General features: G+C 40.9%; 1 protein-coding gene across 6 annotated transcripts in view; it reads left to right on the top strand.

The window, feature by feature from the left end:
* The window catches only part of myom1b (myomesin 1b), a 163,020-nt gene that overhangs the window by 63,330 nt on the left and 79,934 nt on the right, over positions 1-19,756 (top strand). For all 6 annotated transcript variants that reach the window (XM_048529114.2, XM_048529117.2, XM_048529112.2 and 3 more), the window contains 8 exons: positions 115-311; positions 2,050-2,176; positions 3,696-3,880; positions 4,509-4,623; positions 14,910-15,066; positions 15,521-15,627; positions 17,395-17,439; positions 17,570-17,706. In XM_048529114.2, coding sequence (XP_048385071.1) covers positions 115-311; positions 2,050-2,176; positions 3,696-3,880; positions 4,509-4,623; positions 14,910-15,066; positions 15,521-15,627; positions 17,395-17,439; positions 17,570-17,706 — 1,070 coding nt within the window. The remainder of the gene's footprint in view (positions 1-114; positions 312-2,049; positions 2,177-3,695; positions 3,881-4,508; positions 4,624-14,909; positions 15,067-15,520; positions 15,628-17,394; positions 17,440-17,569; positions 17,707-19,756) is intronic.

The following is a 19,756-nucleotide window of genomic DNA, read 5'->3' as shown; positions in this document are numbered from 1 at the left end:
AGGGTTTCTTAAGACAGACTACAAAAAATGATTCAGATGGTGAGATTTGAATCGGAAAGGTGAAACTGTCAAGTGGATTTGAATATTAACCTAATGTACTCTATCTACAAACAGCTCCTCCTACACCACCTTATGCAATTACAGTTCTTGAAAGTGTCCGTGACTCTATGGTGTTGGGATGGAAACAGCCTAAATTCCAAGGTGGTTCTGATATTACCGGCTATTTTGTGGATTATCGTGAAGTTATTGATGGTATTCCTGGAAAATGGAAAGAAGCCAATATCAAAGCTTTAACTGAGCGGGCATATAGAGTAAGTGAAAGAAGACCTTTTCCCCCTGAACGTGTTTTTAGAAACTGCAAGGGTTCAATAGTTCAATACCCTCCTCAAGTGTTAATCTAAATATAGGAATAAATATATATGCTATGTTATATGCTATGTGCACATTTACACATCACTTCTATTAAAATAAGTTTTATTTTGTTCACCAACATTTCAGGTCTCCTTTCTCTCATTCCATATGCAGCATTAGTACAAGGATGTTACCTACATCCTGGGACAACTCATAAATTTCAACAGTAATAGATTGCTATTGGAGAAAAACCTGAAAGAACTATGTATGCTATTAATCAGGAATAAAAAGAAATTGCTGGAAAAGCTCAGCATGTCTGTCAGCAACTGCAAAGAAGAAATCAGAGTAAACGTTAAATTTCTGATTTTTTTCTTTACAGATGCTGCCAGACCTGCTGAGCTTTTCCAGCAACTCCTCTTTTTACTCTAGATTAGTAAATGACACTGATGACACACAGTCAGCAGCCCATACACATCTGCAGATTCAAGTATCATGCTCTCGGAACGTATTTGAAATCTGGCTGCGATTAATTAAATTGATTAAACTTTACCATAACAAGTTAAGCAACATAAAATAAAAACTGAAATCCTGGAAATACCCAGCAGGTCAGCCTTGGTGGAAAAACAAAGCTATTGAGTGGACATTAATAGCCCTGGATTTGGAGGGAGCCGTCCCTTTCCTGCATCCCTCAGTTAAATAAGGCAGGAAGGGCAGAAATTGGTCAACTGAGGCCCCTAAGTGAACAACTGAGGGCCTCGATCTGGCATTGGGTGGCAGGAGTTGAGGGTATGGAATATGGGCAAGCCCCCAGGTATACTGTGACAGGCCTGGTCTGAAGGAGAACCTTTGACATGTTGTGCTTCATGGAGGGATCTGTTGGTGGTAAATGCCACCTCTGCAATGGAATTTTACCAAGTCCCCAAAACTGTCCCCTGTCTGCCATTCCATGCCTGCCAAACTGATGCCAACAAGGTCATCCACTTTCCTGTATTTTGGGACGTGATGACTGCTCCTCTTCCCAGGAAATGCTGGCAGGCCTGGCAGTGGCTACTATTCCAATTCTGCACTGGCACTGAAGAGCTGCCAGGATCTGATTGAAACGGCATCCGTTGACTCAGCCTGAAAGGCCGGACGCCAAGCAGTCTGGCTTTGAATTATGACACGGCTCCCGGGAATGGTGGGGTTGACACGAGCTCTGCAGCGATGGATGAGCTCACTAAACCAACCATGAAATCAAGCTCAATGTTTCAGAATGGCGCCCTTTTGTTTTAACTGGGACATTAGAACAGAGTCAGTAAAAAGTCAGGGTTGGGAAATAATGCGGTGGGTCTGTGATAGCACGAAGGAAATGAGGAATTAAATGTCAGAATGGATGCTGGTACAAGACAATACGTAGTGTCATCGGCACAGGCATTGCAAAAACGAATGGGTCAGAGGACATTGCAGCAGAATAACAACGACCAGAGAGAACATGGAGAATCTGCTAAACAAAGCAGGTTACTGTGGCCAACTAGAATTTGAAACATTAACTCTTTGCTTCTCCACAGATGTTACCTGACCTGCTAAGTCTATCCACCATTTTCTGTCCTCATTTCTCATTGCCTGTAATCACAGTATTTTTGGTTCTTGTTATAACAGTAATCAATATATCTATACTGTCTTACTCTAATTCTTAATCTGACTACTCCCTTCCTACAGATCCATGACCTGAAGGAAAATATGGTGTATCAGTTCCAAGTCCGTGCAATAAACATGGCAGGTGTTGGTCTCCCATCTCCACCGAGTGAGAAATTTAAGTGTGAAGAATGGACTATTGCTGTTCCAGGCAAGTCTACTTCTTCTCTGAAACAACAGACCTACAGTGCACAGTGATGCAAATTATTAAAGCAAGAATAAAATACCCTTCTTTCATAGAAAAGGTTGTGTTTGAGATGAAGGCACCACAAGAAGCAAGAAATAAATCCCCAGATTTCTGTGAGACCCAAAGGAACTGTTTTGATTTTTCTGGCCCCAGAGAATCTTTCAAAAACCCAGAGACTTAAAACCTTTGGGGAGGCCTGCAATTCAGAAAAATGGAACTGACGTGTGCCATACATGGTCAACCTGTTTCTGTTCATAATAAGGGATTTACAACAAGCTTTTGATGTGATTTTCATAACTAAACAGCCTCCATTTTTTTTACATCTTAATTTTTATTATTAACCTAATTTTCCTGAATAATCTGTTCAGCGTTTGTTATTACACACCTGTGGAACAGGTGAGACTTGAACCTGGTTCTCTGGGTTCAGGGTTAGGCGCACTGCCACTGCATCACAGGAGGGTCCCAAGGGTGATGCCTTTATGGGAATTCAACCCGCATTGTTTGCACCTCAGTACGTTACAAACCATTCATCCAGCCAATTCAGCTAACCAGCCAGGTCAACAGCCTCCATTTAGAGACCTGTCTAGGAGTTATTTCAGGTGTGCACATGGGATCACAAGATCCTTATGAAATTTTCAACCATCTAATTGCCATTTTTCAGCAAGTAGTCAGCAATTGGACATCTCCTTGATCTCGGGTGCACAGTACACACAAAAACCCAGCTGTTCAATATATTGCAGTATCCTACATCATTTGCACATGCCAGGCCTCTTAATTATCAGGACTCCTGCTGAGCAAATGGCAGATGGAGCACACTGCGAGCTAATATACTCTGTCAACAGTGCATAAAATAAGATCTCATTATCACTTAACTGAGGCATATGAGATACTAAAGGGAATTAATAATGTAGATGTGGAGAGGATGTTTCCACTTGTGGGGCCATCTAGAAGGAGAGGTCATAGTTTCAGGGTAAGAGGTTGCAGATTTATACGGTGATGAGGCGAAATGGCTTCCCTCAAAGGGTCATTTGAATAAATTTAAGGTGGACATAGACAGATCTTTATTTAGTAGTGGGTTGAAAGGATTTGAGGAGCAGGCAAGAAAGTGGTCGACACCAAGATGAGATCAACCATGATCATATCAATTGGTGGAGCAGGCTTGAGGGGCTGAATTGCTAACTCCTGCTCATAGTTGTTATGCTCTAAACATTACCAACCTGGACAAGAATTCCAGTGGTAACAATCTCTAGAAGGACTTGTTTCCAATTATTCTAGAAATATGGATCAAAAATGTACTACAAATGATCTTACACTTAAGGATTTCTTATTCAGATCAACTACAATTTATTAAAGTACAGGAGAATAATATTTAAGGAGGACACCAATCATTAATGCTTAAAACATTGATAATAAGAATGTAATCATTACCATCGTGCCTAGTCTAAATCTTACACGAACTAATGCATTTTGCAAACTGATACAGGACCACCTCATGATGTCATGTACACTGAGGTCAGAAAGAACTCACTCGTACTGCTCTGGAAAGCTCCAGTCTATATTGGCCGCAGCGAGGTGACTGGGTACTATGCTGACATACGGGAGGCAGATGCAGATGATGAAAAGTGGAGAAGTGTCAATGAAAAGGAAACATCAAACAGATACATCAAGGTAAACAAATAAGATTGGGATTCCTATTCCCTCAAATTAATATGATGAATACAATTTTTCAGATCATGCTTGTTTGAGGAAATGTCCAAACATTGTGTTGTATCAACATTGAAAAATTACAAAGTCAGCAACATAATAATTGCTAAAGGCAAGTCCTCATCTTTAACTAATATGTCAATTATTTCAGCAAACTCCAATCTCGTATGACATATACTGTTGATCTGAACAGGTGCAACGTGACCTCCCTATCCTTTGGTTTGGCAACTAAGAAATGCATATTCATAATATGCCAGATGTGTGCCATCTGCACATTGGTAAAAAGCCACAAAATTTGTGTGGTGCCCACATCTGAAACAAATGTTCAGGTATTTGCAATACAAATAAAGGCCCAATACATATTTGGGGGCTCCAATGTAAGACTATTGGACTTCTGCATTTTGATCCATGGTTTGGTTACTGAATGCCAGAACCTGAAGTGCAAGATGGAAAAGAAAATGGGTATTTTAGTCATGCGTAGGCAAGTAGCTCAACATTATCATAACCCTTGGTGGAATGTTGATATAAAGCGACTAACAACTAATGTTTAAATAATGTCAAAGTCTCACTAATACCTCAAACTTGTCCACAGGTACAAGGTCTGAAAGAAGGCATGAGCTATGTTTTCCGTGTGCGGGCGGTGAACAGGGCAGGAGTGGGAAAGCCATCTGATTTAACAGAGCCAGTCACTGCAGAAACACCTCCAGGTTTGTTTTGTTACTTTGCACAAATAAGGGACAATAAAAAAAGTGACCTTCTTTATGAGAGGAGGGTTTGGGGAAATTTTGTGGAGATATTGGGGCTCTTAGGTGCAACCCAGAAATTTGGCAAGAGACCCACCTTGCCTCTTGTCTGGAAGGCCCGCCATACCAAGTATGAATCCTGCAGGTGAGAAGCTAGAAGTGGGCTTTTTCCCTGGGATCAAGGACACAGGGGCAGAAATTCTGTCCACTAACAGCTGCTGGCCTATCAGAGACTAACAGATGTATTGAATGGCAATGTAACTGAGAAAATTGTGGCTGGTGTTTTTATAAAACCCACACAAGGCTTCTACTCAACACTTAATTTTGAGGCCACTGTTAATTTATGGCAAGAGGGTGGGGAGAATTGTGAGGTTTGGATCACAGAGGGGGACTGGGGAAGGTAGGGTGTTCAAACGTTAGGGCAGTGAGTTGAATTTCAGTTCTTAATATCAGGTCTTTCAATAAGTATCTTTGAACAAGGTGCTTCTTATCATGCTTAATGAGCATACCGTCTACAACTGACTTGTTACCAGTAGTTGTAGGGTGAGTTTCTTAAGTGATCAGTATTTGGTTAAACAAGGGCCTCAACTGGTGGTGGAAGGGAAAGGATGGGATTGAGGTCATCCATAGGCATCCACCAAGCCTAATTAAATGCCCCTGCCACAAATTCTCCTTATAAAAATAAGCAATGCACTTCATAGTCCCATTTCAACAAGTTTACAGTCATTTGGGGCTGTCAATCAAACTGAGAAATGGCAGACTGCATACACTGATAATGGAAAGTTGGGATGTCAGTCATATGCTGCATATCTCTGCTGTCCCCCGACTACAGATAACCCTTGACTATTTTGTCTGTCAAAAAAACCTACCAAGCCTAACCTGGAAAATTACAATGACCAAGCCTCTACTCTTTCGCAAGAAAGAGAATTCCACAATTAGTGACATTCAGGGAGAAAAAAAACTCCTCATTTCTGTCAGAGATAATGGGAACTGCAGATGCTGGAGATTCCAAGATAATAAAATGTGAGGCTGGATGAACACAGCAGGCCAAGCAGCATCTCAGGAGCACAAAAGCTGACGTTTCGGGCCTAGACCCTTCATCAGAGAGGGGGATGGGGGGAGGGAACTGGAATAAATAGGGAGAGAGGGGGAGGCGGACCGAAGATGGAGAGTAAAGAAGATAGGTGGAGAGGGTGTAGGTGGGGAGGTAGGGAGGGGATAGGTCAGTCCAGGGAAGACGGACAGGTCAAGGAGGTGGGATGAGGTTAGTAGGTAGCTGGGGGTGCGGCTTGGGGTGGGAGGAAGGGATGGGTGAGAGGAAGAACCGGTTAGGGAGGCAGAGACAGGTTGGACTGGTTTTGGGATGCAGTGGGTGGGGGGGAAGAGCTGGGCTGGTTGTGTGGTGCAGTGGGGGGAGGGGATGAACTGGGCTGGTTTAGGGATGCAGTGGGGGAAGGGGAGATTTTGAAACTGGTGAAGTCCACATTGATACCATTGGGCTGCAGGGTTCCCAGGCGGAATATGAGTTGCTGTTCCTGCAACCTTCGGGTGGCATCATTGTGGCAGTGCAGGAGGCCCATGATGGACATGTCATCAAGAGAATGGGAGGGGGAGTGGAAATGGTCATCAAGAGAATGGGAGGGGGACTTCACCAGTTTCAAAATCTCCCCTTCCCCCACTGCATCCCTAAACCAGCCCAGTTCATCCCCTCCCCCCACTGCACCACACAACCAGCCCAGCTCTTCCCCCCCACCCACTGCATCCCAAAACCAGTCCAACCTGTCTCTGCCTCCCTAACCGGTTCTTCCTCTCACCCACCCCTTCCTCCCACCCCAAGCCGCACCCCCAGCTACCTACTAACCTCATCCCACCTCCTTGACCTGTCCGTCTTCCCTGGACTGACCTATCCCCTCCCTACCTCCCCACCTACACCCTCTCCACCTATCTTCTTTACTCTCCATCTTCGGTCCGCCTCCCCCTCTCTCCCTATTTATTCCAGTTCCCTCCCCCCATCCCCCTCTCTGATGAAGGGTCTAGGCCCGAAACGTCAGCTTTTGTGCTCCTGAGATGCTGCTTGGCCTGCTGTGTTCATCCAGCCTCACATTTTATTATCCTCATTTCTGTCACCCAGTTTTATTGTCCCCCAGAAGAGGAAACTTAGATATCTAGAATTATAGAAAACTTACAGCACAGGGAAAGGCCATTCAGCCTATGGTGACTGCTCTAGCTACCCATTCTAAACACTCTTACGAGTATTTGGCCTGTAGCCTCATGGGTTACAGTGCTTCAGGGTAGTTCTAGGTTCCTTCGAAATGAGCTAGGAGTTTTTGCCACAGCCACAAAGTGAATTCTGAACTCCCACCAGCCTTGGGTAAAACAAATTTTCCTCCCTTGGGGAAACAGGTCTTTTTTAAGCATTGTGTCCAAGTCCCTCATTATGTTGTACAGCTAGATTATATTGCACCGTCCACCTCTTCTGTTCTAAGACAAATAATCCAAGATGGACTAATCTGCCCTCATAGCTGCAATTTTCAAGCCCTGGCAATATTCTTGTCAGTATTTTCTGTCCTCTCACTGGAGCAGTCATGTCCTTCTTGTAATACAGTGACCAGAACTTTACAGAAAAGCTACAAACTGTGGCATAACTAGTGTCTTAAATACAGCAATCTTTGTTTTAACCCAATCTTACGGACCAGCACTCTCAATAAAGCAGTTAAATTATATACCTGAAATACGGGAAGTTTCCTGTAATTTCTGCGATGTCCAAGTATTCAATTGAGGGTGTGAATGAGAAGGTTCTGTCAATAAGTTTTATTTAAGGTACTTTATTACAGCATAAATAAAAGTGCTGTATATACCCTTGCATTACATTTCTATGCTCAGTGTATGTTCTTATATTGATTATGTGGACCTCTTGATAAATCAGAATATTTGATCAACTTGCACACTCTGGTCCCATTGGTGCCAGTTAGTAAAATATTTGCCATAGTTTCTAGTATTACATCTCTTGTATTCAGTACCTCCATCCGATAAAGAAAAGCATCCAACAGAGCTTCCATACTACCTTATATATCCGTCTTGCCATTTCCCATGAATGTACACCCTGAGGTTTCTCATTGTCTCTACTCCTTTTGATATCATGCAGTTTATTGCATATTCTTTGCTTTGTCTTCCTCAAGTGCATAAATCTCACTCCCTTCCAGTGTGAATTCCAATTACAAATTTTCTACCCATTCAACCAAACTATTGATATCTTCATGCAGTTAACAGCCACCCTCTTCAATATCAATGACCCAGCCAATTTCCCAATCATGACTCTCAGATGTAAGACTAAATTATTAATATATACCACAGCAGCAAGGGATGCAAAACTGAGCCCTGTGGAACACCACTGAAAGCCACTTTCCATTCGCAACAGCATGCTTTGCTGTTTTATTACCCATTGTTTCCAGTTATTGAGCCAATTTTAGATCCAACTCACCACATTCACCTGTATTCCACAGACTTTAATGTCTTTGCCATGTGGTCTTGTCAGGTTGTTACATTAAACCTATGTAAATAGCATCCACTGCACAATGTTCATCAATCTTCCTTGTTACTTCTTCAAAACATTCAATTAAGGTTTAAGACACAACTTGCCTTAAACAAAATCTGACAATCTGACTATCCAGAATTTAGAATATCCTTTATTGTCACGTGTATTCAATATAAAATACAATGAAAAGTGTGTACTATCACCCACACATAGGCACCATTTACATTAACTTAGAATATAATTTTTAAAAAAAAGTAACTTGGAGAGACTCTAACTTTTCCTTCTCCACTGCTGCAGCATGCCAGCACCAGAGTCCTGCTCCGGGCTTCCCAGCCCACACCAGGCTGCCGATTAATCCATGGCTTTCCAAGAGATGGTTAATCCTATTTTTCAATAACAATTCCAGTAATTTGTCCATTCCTTGCACACTTTTTGAAAAAATGACACAATGTTTCCAAGTCACCTATATCTAGTGAGGATCAGAAAACTTGTCTGAGGATCCATTATTTAACAGCCTGAGATAAAATTCTTTCTTCCCTGGTGATTTACCCATCTTCAAGGAGGTTAATCCCTCCACTGCTTGCCTCCTCATTATGATTGCTTTATCTAATATTTCACACTCTTCCTGTCTGTATCACCCTCTCAGCTTTGTGAAGACAGAAAGAAAATGCTCATTTAGAACCCTGCCCACGTCTTCTGCATCCACATATATATTATCAGGTACATCTCTAATAGGTTAAACCCTTTTCTTAGCAATCCTTTTGTTCTCAATGTACTGATAAACCATCTTTGGAACATACTTAATTTTCCTGGCCAGTACTTTTTTAATATTCTCTGTTTTTGCTTTCTTAATTTCCCCTTTCTACCCTTTGGTTTCTGTATTTCTCTACGCTTCCTGAAGTATTACTTTTTTGTCATAAACTCTATATTTCTACTTTGTCTTACCCTGTATGCTTCTGAATAATCAAGGGACTCCAGATTTGGCAGTGCCAAATCTTTTTCTCTGTCTAAATATGGATGTTTACATTATACTCATAGAATCTCATGTTTCATCTCTCAGCTTTGTGAAATTTGCCTTCACCCAATTTAGAATTTTTCCTCCTATCTATCTTTGTTTCTTTCCATATGATGCTAAATCCAACTGTATTATGATCACTATCTCCAAAATGATCATCTACTGCTGCTACATCCACACATGCAAATTCATTTCCAAAGATTAAATCTAGAATGAAACCCTCTCTGACTAGGATAATTCAAAATAAAGTCATGGACCATATGGCTGCTGTCTCAAGAGAGAGAAATGACTGATGGTGGTTTAACCTGAGGATGATCACGCCTCAGATGAAGGGAAAGGTTGAGAAGGAGGGATGTTCATGGTAAACTCAGTCAGTGCAGGAATGCCTGATAGCGAAAACAAGTTGCCTTAAATGCTGTTCAAGAATTTTGTGCCTTCTGTACCTTTCACCTTGTTTGTATCCCAATTGAACATTTGAGTATTTGAAGTCCCCAACAATTACCACCCTTTTGATTTCGCATTCAGAAGCTTGTCTATATATATATATTGGTCCTCTAACACTCTCCATCTATTCGTGAGCCTATAGTATACACCAAGCAGTATGGCAGCCTTTTTCTTTCTTACTGAGTTCAACCCATATTGCCTCATTGAAATTTCATGAGGATGTCATCCGTCCTCATATCTGTGATTGATATTTCAACCAATAATGCTTTACCTCCACCTTTTTATCCCCTTCTTTAACCCTATAGCCAGGGATGTTAATCTGGCATAGTTTTCCCTTCAAATCTGCAGGATGACCACCTGTCATATGTGCTGTCCACATATTTCTCTGTCTGTTCATTATATAACAGCAATTCTAGCTGTTATATATCAAACTCAAGTTTTGAAAGCCAAAACTCAAGCTTGTGCAGCCAAAGACACTTCTGCAGATATCTTCATCTGGGTGTGTCTATGATTTTAAACATACCATAGGACTCCTGGGCTGAGCTGCCCATAATCCTATTACTAGTATTCACCAATCATCTGCTTCCGCTGTACTGAAGTAAGAGCAAATGATAGAAGATAGTTCCGAGTGCAGACTCCCTTCTTTTACTCTATGAGACCACTTCTCTTTTGTGCTATTTTTGAGCCCTTGATTTGATGCCCTTTCTCACATATTCTCAATCGCTACCCTATTAACTCCATTCAGGATCTAATAACATACAATAAGACAACGTCTCATTATTCTAAACTTCAATAGCTCAAACTGTCCATCCCTTCTTAACAAGGTAAGCCATTCATCCAGGAATAAGTTGAGTGAACCTTGCATGAACTGCTTCTAACACAATTATATCTTTCTTCCAATAAAGAGACAAAAATTGTACACAGTGCTCCAGATGTGATCTCATTAAAGCCCTGTACAACTGCAGTAAAACGTCACTGCATTAATTTCTTTTTCTCTCTGCGATAACCACCAACATTCTAATTATCTTCCTAATCACTTGCAGACCAACATTTTGTGATTCATGTACCAGGGCACCCACACCCCATTGTGCAGCCAAGTTCTGCTATTTTTATACATTTTTATGCCTTTAAATTATATACTACTTTACTTTTCCTGACAAAGTGGCCAAGTTCACATTTTGCTAGGCCAATTTCTTTAACCCACCATCTCAACCTATCTATATCCTTTTCCAGATTCTCTCTCCCCTCTGTACATCTTAGCTTCCTGCCTATTTTCGTATTGTTGGCAAATTTAGCTAACACACATCTTTGGTTCAAGTCCTTGTACATGACTTTTGACACATTTATAATGTTTCCCTTTGACAAATCTGTTGACTGGTCCAATGAGACCTATAGTTGATATGCTTATGGAATTTTAACAAAAATGTTCATGTTCTGTGTGCATTGCTGGCCATGTCAGCATTTAATCTCCATCACTAATTTCCCAAAGGACAGTTAAGAGTCAACCACAATGCTATGTTTCTGATGACACATGTAGGCCAGACCAGAAAAGGATGGTGGCCAAAGTACATTAGCGAATCAAATGGGTTTTTAAGTCAATCAAGATCTATTCCATTGTTGCCATCATGTTAGCTTTTTATCCCAAATTTTTACTCAATTCAAATTTCACTGTCTGCAGTGACAGGATTTGAATCCATGAGCCCTGAACATTAGTCTGTGGTTTTGGATTGTCAGTCCACAGCAACACAATGCCACCATCTCCCCTAATTTATGTCTGCTTTTAACAATTCCAAAGACAAGTTACCCCTTCCAAAGGTGTCCCAGAACCATGTCCAAAGAGTTACTTTACCTCTTCAAAATGGAACCCTGGCTATCCAAATAAATCCACAATAGGTCTCATCTGTACATACCATGTTTCACACTTGGATTACCAAGATCAGATATAACTGGAAGCAGTTGCTGATTTATATGTCTAGCTGCTTCCCCAAAATGCATGGGCAAAATGCACCCTGCCTCCATTGTTCAACCTGCAAAAATGTTTGGGGTTGGGACTTCAATTTTTGGCTTTCTCCCCCATTTTCACAACATTGAGAAGGTTAACTGTGGTTGCAAAATTCAAGCAGCAATATTTAGTTCAGATTACAGGCATGTACTAGCCAATGGGTTCCATTATTGTATGATTAGATACTTGGCGCTATGTAAACATTCCTCAATGTATGACACAGATCTACACATGCTACCAAAGCTAAGAAAATGCAAATCCAAAGATAATAATACCCTGTCTGTGTTGAGTTAACTGATTCCCAGCTGTGACAGCAATTAACCTGAATGTCCCTGAGAGGAGAAATTTGACCAGGGTCCTCCACTGGATAATGATCCAGCTGAAATTATTTTGTGCAGTAGCCAAGCTAGGTTCAGATGCTCTGTGACGTTAAATAGCTTACTGAGATTACTTAGTCTCCCACATGAACAACATATATTTAGGTAAGATATCAGTGGGAGCCTCTGGAGTTGAACCAAGTGTGAATATAATGCCTTAACAAGGAGAAACCCTTGCTGATATTTGCCTGCTTGTTCCAAATTTATAGCGTCCTTCACAGACTTTAACTCAAATCATCTCAGTCAGCACAAACGAAAGGCAAGATTTTTCTTGTTGGGCTGAGACACCACTATTGGCAACAATGCTTGACCTACACCTTGTTGAGACCTCAGCTTGACATTGATTTTTGCTGGACAACCCAATTATGGGCAAAGAATAGACTTGTCTTCCAATTAATGATTGCTGGTAGGCCTTTGAAGCTGGATCATTTGAAGGAACTGAAGGAGCTATAGCCTGCCATTTAGGTAAGAAGTTGAGAGAGGGAACACAACTTGAGGAGCTCTCTTGGCACTTCTAAAGTACTTTAAATTAAAAAGTAGCCAAAGCTGCCAGGCCATTATTATGGAGGGTCCCCTTCATAGGCCAGACTGCAGCCATTGCAAGGCTTAATCAGTAGGAGGAACTTAGGAGGGAGTGGTACAAGCATTTTGGAGCATGCGATGTTCTTGAAAGAAACAGCAAGATGCACTAAGACTCATCCAGAAATAGAACTGCACAAGCTGTTAAAATACGGACACCTTTATTTTACTTCCCTCTGCTCTTGTATATGTGTATAGCAGCCTTAACTGGACAAAATACATAATTAAACTTTTCAGTAGATGCTAGGGCACTTGGTCTATGGCTGGGAGCTCCAGGCATCTACTGTGCTGCGGATGCCAAGGTTGAAAACTGTTTGGACCTGTCAGCCTTTCATCAATGGCCTTAACTAGTCGTTTCATTGCCACTGTAAGCATGCGGGTAAGTTAACCATCCTCTCACACAAGATCTTGTGTATAGAACTCGGGTGGATTTCATAATTTCAGTTAATGGGCAGGCTTTTCAATATTTTAGAGTTTCATTTGCAGATTATAATTATTTCCCCACTCTTCCAGCACACAACTTGCAAGACTGTCTACAATGGACAATTCCTAAAATTCAGATTTTGTGAACCATCTCCCTAAGCCCCTTTCCACAGTAAAAAATGTAACTGTGGTTTACAGGGCCATAATGTGTTCAGAAGAGAGTTAGACAATCTTTTTTTTTGTTAATCTCTTGAGAAAATCACCAGAAGAGCAATGAAGTTCTGTTTCGTCGCTATGTTAAACCTCTATTATTTGCCAAATTGAATAGAAGTCTCTTCTAGATGATGGAAATTTTGAACTCTTGAACTCCAAGATTTTGGTCTTATATTTATGGTAGCATAAAGTCTCAATGAAAAAGGATAACTATAATATATATTCTAGGAGTAAAATATCCCACAAATAACATTAAACATATAATCTAGAACAAGGCATTATTTTATGTAAGACTTCTCATGAACGTCCTGATAGATTAAATAGATAATATTGATAATTGTAAAGTAGATAATAAATGTTCTATTGCATAAATCTGCCTGATCAATATTATATGATCTCTTTAATATTTGGAGATCAGCAGAGAATTACAACTGAACTAAAACAAAGTTGCTGGAAAAGCTCAGCAGGTCTGGCAGCATCTGTGGAGGTGAAAACAGAGTTAACATTTTGGGTCCAGTGACCCTTCCTCTGAACAGGACCTGAAACATTAATTCTGTTTTCTCCTCCACAGATGCTGCCAGACCGGCTGAGCTTTTCTAGCAACTTTGCTTTTGTTCCTGATTTACAGCATCCGCAGTTCTTTTGGCTTTTAAACTGAATTAGGTCAGGAATGGAAGCAAAGTCTGAGTGAGTAGGAAGAATGCATTGGTTAGTGCATTGAGTATAAGAACTGGGTTGCCATGTTGTGACTGTCCAGGATATTGGTGAGGTCACTTTTAGAATACTGTGTCCAATTCTGGTCTCCCTGCTATAGGAAGGTTGTTTTTCAGAAGGTTTCAGGAAAGAGTTAAAAGGATGTTGCAAGGATTGCGGGGTTTGAGCTGCAGGGAGAGTCTGAATAGGCTGGGTTATTTTCACTGGAGTGTTACAGGCTGAGGGGGTGACCTTGAGGAGGTTTATAAAATCATGAGGGGCATGCATAGATTGAATAGTCAAGGTCTTTTTCCCAGGGTAGGGGAGTCCAAAACTAGATGTCATCAGTTTAAGTTGAGAAGGGAAAGATTTAAAAGAGACTTGAGGGGCAACTTTTTCACTCAGAGGGTTGTGTGTGTATGAAATGAGCTGCCAGAGGAAATGGTGGAAGTGAATACAATTACAACACTTAAAAGGCATCTGGTTGGGTAGGTGAATAGAAAGGTTTCAGGGGGATATGGGCCAAATACTGGCAAATGGGACTACATCAGTTTAGGTTATCTGGTCAGCATGGATGAGTTAGACTGAAGACTCTGTTTCTGTGCTGTACAACCCAATGACTAAGACGTAACAATAACACTGGAACCCAGGCAACAGTTGGGAAGAAACTATAGAGACTTGAATTTTCAAAGTACACCTGATCACAGTGTGTATCACTAAAGTACATTTGTCACAGAACAGAGAATCTCTACATAGTATGCTCAGTAATGCCCTGTGTATTCATCTCTACACTAGGGGGCAATTAATTCTCCTGCCAAGGTGGGTGATTGCTTCAAGTGAAATAATGTGAGACTCTTCCCAAAAACACTCTTGACCTGGCAACTATTGAGCAAAGCCTTCCAGTTTGCAAGTTGTGGCATTGTCAGATTGATTAAAATTTTGCAAGCAATCCTTTCTGTCTTTTCTCAGGCACTAAAGAGATTGCTGTCAATGTGGATGATGATGGAGTTATTTCTCTAACCTTTGAATGTGCTGACATGGCTGAAGGTTCAAAGTTCATTTGGTCTAAAAATTATGAAGACCTCGTTGACTCATCAAGAGTCACAGTGGAGACCAAAGGTGGAAAGTAAGTACACTTTTTTGTTGTTAAATTGCAATTGAGGCCCATACCGCCCCTCTTGCCTGCGTTTTCCAGGGAGATCCTGATTTTTTTTTGTTACCAGGTTTATTTGTAGTGTTAAATAAGAATCAATTTATGTTGACATAGAGAAGAAAATGATCAACCAAGGTAAATATTTGTAGTTTGCTGGCATAACTTCAATTTTATGTGAAATCTGAGATTCCTGAACAGGCTGAAGTCTGCATTAGCATTAAGTATACTCATGTAGTATTGCATCATATAAAGCAATTTAACCATTGTGAATAGCAACATTTTTGTGTAAACTCATGTGTTAATTGGGGAGAAGGGAAACCAATTTTAATAAAGCGCAGAACTAAAACAAAAATTTACATAGAATATGTTGCTCAACAACATTTTTACAATGTACTCAAACATCATGAATTACTCCTCTCTCAAACAGGACAAAAATAATTTTCAATGACCCAGGGAAGGATGACTTGGGTATCTATTCCTGTGTTGTCACTGAAACTGATGGAGTTTCTTCCAGCTATGCCATAGATGAAGCAGGTATATTAAATCATATTTACTATACTATACAGAGATGCTCTAAACTGACTTTTAAAAATTGATTAAAATATATTCAGAGCTAACCATTTCCCTGAATTTTTGATCCATTACTCACTCCTGCAAAGATCATTCAAAACTTATGAAGGAATGTCACTAAGAGTTATACGCAGAAGTTGAATTTCTGCAGTTAGTTTTTAACAAGAAGGAAGGACACCTGTTCATAAAGGGCAGAACCCTTTCTTAAATATGTGGATTGTGCTCAATGACATAATCAAGGCTGACTCAATTCCAAGCATGGTCTGAGTGACAAAAGCATTGCATATCTTTCCTGCTAGAGGGGTAGGCCAGTAAAAAGACTAACATTTGATAACGAAAATATTGGTCAGACTGGACATCCATTTTGAAGTATATGAGGAGACCTGTGTCATGCACAAGTTTTACTGTTTTGTTTTCTCTGAGCTCCAAATGTGAATGGGAGTCAGGGTGAGAAGGTGAATTCCGTATTTTTTAAACATTTTCTGAGCATGTTAATCATGACGTCGGGAAGACCAGGAGCAATCCTTCTGGGTGCTGAAGGAACACTCAGACATCCCCCCGCAACCCCCAATACCAACTATGAGGCCATCCTGAAATCTGGTCTTTGAGATTTACATTGACACTGGAAGAATACCTTTGCTCCCTGCCAATAGCCTCCTGCCACTCAACATATCACTGCTGCTTGCCAGCAAGTTTCTGCATTCCACCCATTTTAGACAGCTAACTATCTGCAGTGTTGGGGTTGGGAAGGGAAAGAATTAGCACTAATGCTATCTGTAAATCCCTTCAATGCCTCCTTTTGCTAAAGTAATATTACATAATAACAGGTTTTATACTTGAAAGTGTAATGATGTCGATCTCAAAAACCTTTGAGCAGGATTAGCTGCTGTAGTCTTTCAACAAATCTACAGCTGTAGACTGCGCACTACTGGTGAAGGTCTGGTAAATTAAATATAGCAGCAGCTACTTATAACATTGAAATCCGATCATTTGATATTTTAAATAATTTGAAGGATTAGCATGGTTGCCTTCCAGATTTGAATTGCAAAGCAAAATGTACAATGTACTATTTTATAAATGATTATAACAATGTAGTTAGGATACGTTGATATTTTATAATGTTGAGATAGTGCAATTTAAATCAGAACTAAAAATGGCAATTTTAAATATGCAGTAATGAGGATACACAGCCACCAGTGTAGGTCAGTAACCACAATAATGTACAAGATTTCATGAGAAACAAATATAAACAGCAGATATCTCTTTTTATGGCTAAAGTTTATGGATGGAGGGGTTAGATCTGAAAAATACGGGGGCGAGATGAATCTGAAAGATTATAGACATCAAGGTTTTGGTCGCAAGCAGAACGAAGACAGGAAATATTGCTTAAAGGTGAAGTCGCCATAGTCCCAGAGGACCATAGGCCTGCTCTCTCATTAGAGAGAGATGATTGCTGGTGGGTTTTACCTGACAAGCAAGGTTGAGAAGGAGGACCTTCACATCAAACTCATTCAAAACCTGTGCTGTCAGCAGCACTCTGCATTTCAAACCAGCCAGGATTCCAGCCAACAAAGGTGCCACACCACCCTGAACTTCTTATTGTTTACAAATTCAAGTTGTTTCTATTATGTCCTTGAATCGATTTAATAGTTTAAATATAATTTTTTAAAAAAATGTTTTGTCAAAAATAGACAAAGCTGTTTAAATCTGTTTTTCCCTTTCTCTGTACAGAGCTGCTGCATCTGCTTGAACTTAGCCATGAACGTAAATTCCCGGGTAAGCATTCTAAACCTTGTTAACCCTGGAGTTATGCTTGTTGCTATACTTTGATTTAGTGTTTTAGCCCTATTTAAAGTAACATCAGATTTCACAGAGTGACACATGATCATATTACTTGTATTGACAGTTGTGCCTCTGAAGTCAGAGCTGGCAGTTGAGCTGCTGGAGAAGGGACAAGTGCGTTTCTGGTTGGAGGCTGAACGTCTCTCTCCAAATGGACAATGTAAATTTGTATTTAATGACAAGGAGGTGAAAAATGATGAGGTAGGTTTCTTACTAATTAATTGAGCTTGGAGATTATTTACCAAAACCATGCATAAAGGAATGATCATGCTGATGATAAGCTACTATGGGCAAACCTGACCAAGGAGAAAGTGCACCAGAAATTCCCATTTTTGAGCCTGTGGTGGGGGAGAAAATAAGAGTTGAGAGCCTGCCAGAGCCAGAGAAGGGCTGGGTGAAAACCTGGCCCCGATACTGTGGCACTGTGTTGAAGCCATGAAAGAAAGAATAAAATGTAAATCGTCCTTCCTGCCCACCCCACACTCATTCATTCTCCATTAGGGGAGATGATGGCCTAGTGGTATTATCACTGGGCTATTAATGCAGAGATTCAGGTAATGTTCTGTGGACACATATTCGAATCCTGCCAGGGCAGATGGTGGAAATTGAATCCCATCAAAAGAGTCCAATGGTATCAGTGAATCCACTGTCAATTGTTAGAAAAACCCATCTGGTTCACTAATGTTCTTTAGGGAAGGAAATCTGCCATCTTTACCTGGTCTGTGTGTGTGTGTGTGTGTGTGTGTGTGTGTGTGTGTGTGTGAAGGCACGTGTGTGTGTGTGAGAGAGGAATAAGGAAGGAGAAGATCAAATATGAAGGTAGGCTAGCTAGTAATATTAGAAATGACAGTAAAAGCTTCTTTCAATACATAAGAAACACACGAGAGGCAAAAGTAGATATTGGGCCGCTCCAAATTGATGCTGGAAGGCTAGTGATGGGAGATAAGGAAATAGCTGAAGAACTTAATAAGTACTTTGCGTCAGTCTTCACAGTGGAGTAGTATGCCAACAATTAGGGAGAGTCAGGGGGCGGAGTTGAGTATGGTAGGCATTACAAAAGAGAAAGTGCTAGAAAAGCTAAAGAGTCTAAAAATTGATAAATCTCCTGGCCCCGATGGGCTACATCCTAGAGTTCTGAGGGAGGTGGCTGAGGAAATAGCGGAGGCATTGGTCGTGATCTTTCAAAAGTCACTGGAGTCAGGAAAAGTCCCAGATGATTGGAAAATTGTTGTTGTAACTCCCTTGTTTAAGAAAGGATCAAGGCAAAAGATGGAAAATTATAGGCTGATTAGCTTAACCTCGGTAGTTGGTAAAATTCCAGAATCCATTGTCAAGGATGAGATTTCTAAATTCCTGGAAGTGCAGGGTCAGATTAAAACAAGTCAGCATGGTTTTAGTAAGGGGAGATCACGCCTGACAAACCTGTTAGAATTCTTAGAAGAGGTAACAAGTAGGTTAGACCAGGGAAACCCAGTAGATGTTATCTATCTAGACTTCCAAAAGGCCTTTGATACAGTGCCTCACGGGAGGCTGCTGAGCAAGGTGAGGGCCCATGGTGCTCAAGGTGAGCTACTGGCTTGGATTGAGGATTGGCTGTCTGACAGAAGGCTGGGAGTTGGGGTAAAAGGTTCTTTGTCGGAATGGCAATCGGTGATGAGTGGTGTCCCGCAGGGTTCAGTGTTGGGGCCTCAGCTGTTCACTTTGTATATTAATGATCTGGATGAAGGGACTGGGGGAATTCTGGCGAAGTTTGCCGATGATACGAAGATAGGTGGACGGGCAGGTAGTACTGAGGAGGTGGGGAAGCTGCAGAAAGATTTAGGCAGTTTAGGAGAGTGCTCCAGGAAATGGCTGATGAAATTCAATGTGAGTAAATGTGAGGTTTTGCACTTTGGAAAAAAGAATACAGGCATGGACTATTTTTTAAATGGTGAGAATATTCGCAAATCAGAAGTGCAAAGGGATCTGGGAGTGTTGGTCCAGGATTCTCTAAAGGTTAACTTGCAGGTAGAGTCCATAATTAAGAAAGCAAATGTAATGTTGTCGTTTATCTCAAGAGGGTTGGAATATAAAAGCAGCGCTGTGCTTCTGAGACTTTATAAATCTCTAGTTACGCCCCATTTAGAATACTGTGTCCAATTTTGGGCCTCACACCTCAGGAAGGACATACTAGCCCTGGAGCGTGTCCAGCGGAGATTCACATGGATGATCCCTGGAATGGTAGGTTTAACGTATGATGAACGGCTAAGGA

The sequence above is a fragment of the Stegostoma tigrinum genome, chromosome 5 (assembly GCF_030684315.1).
Source record: "Stegostoma tigrinum isolate sSteTig4 chromosome 5, sSteTig4.hap1, whole genome shotgun sequence".
Classification (NCBI taxonomy): domain Eukaryota; kingdom Metazoa; phylum Chordata; class Chondrichthyes; order Orectolobiformes; family Stegostomatidae; genus Stegostoma; species Stegostoma tigrinum.
This window is presented reverse-complemented; position numbering and strand designations above follow the sequence as displayed.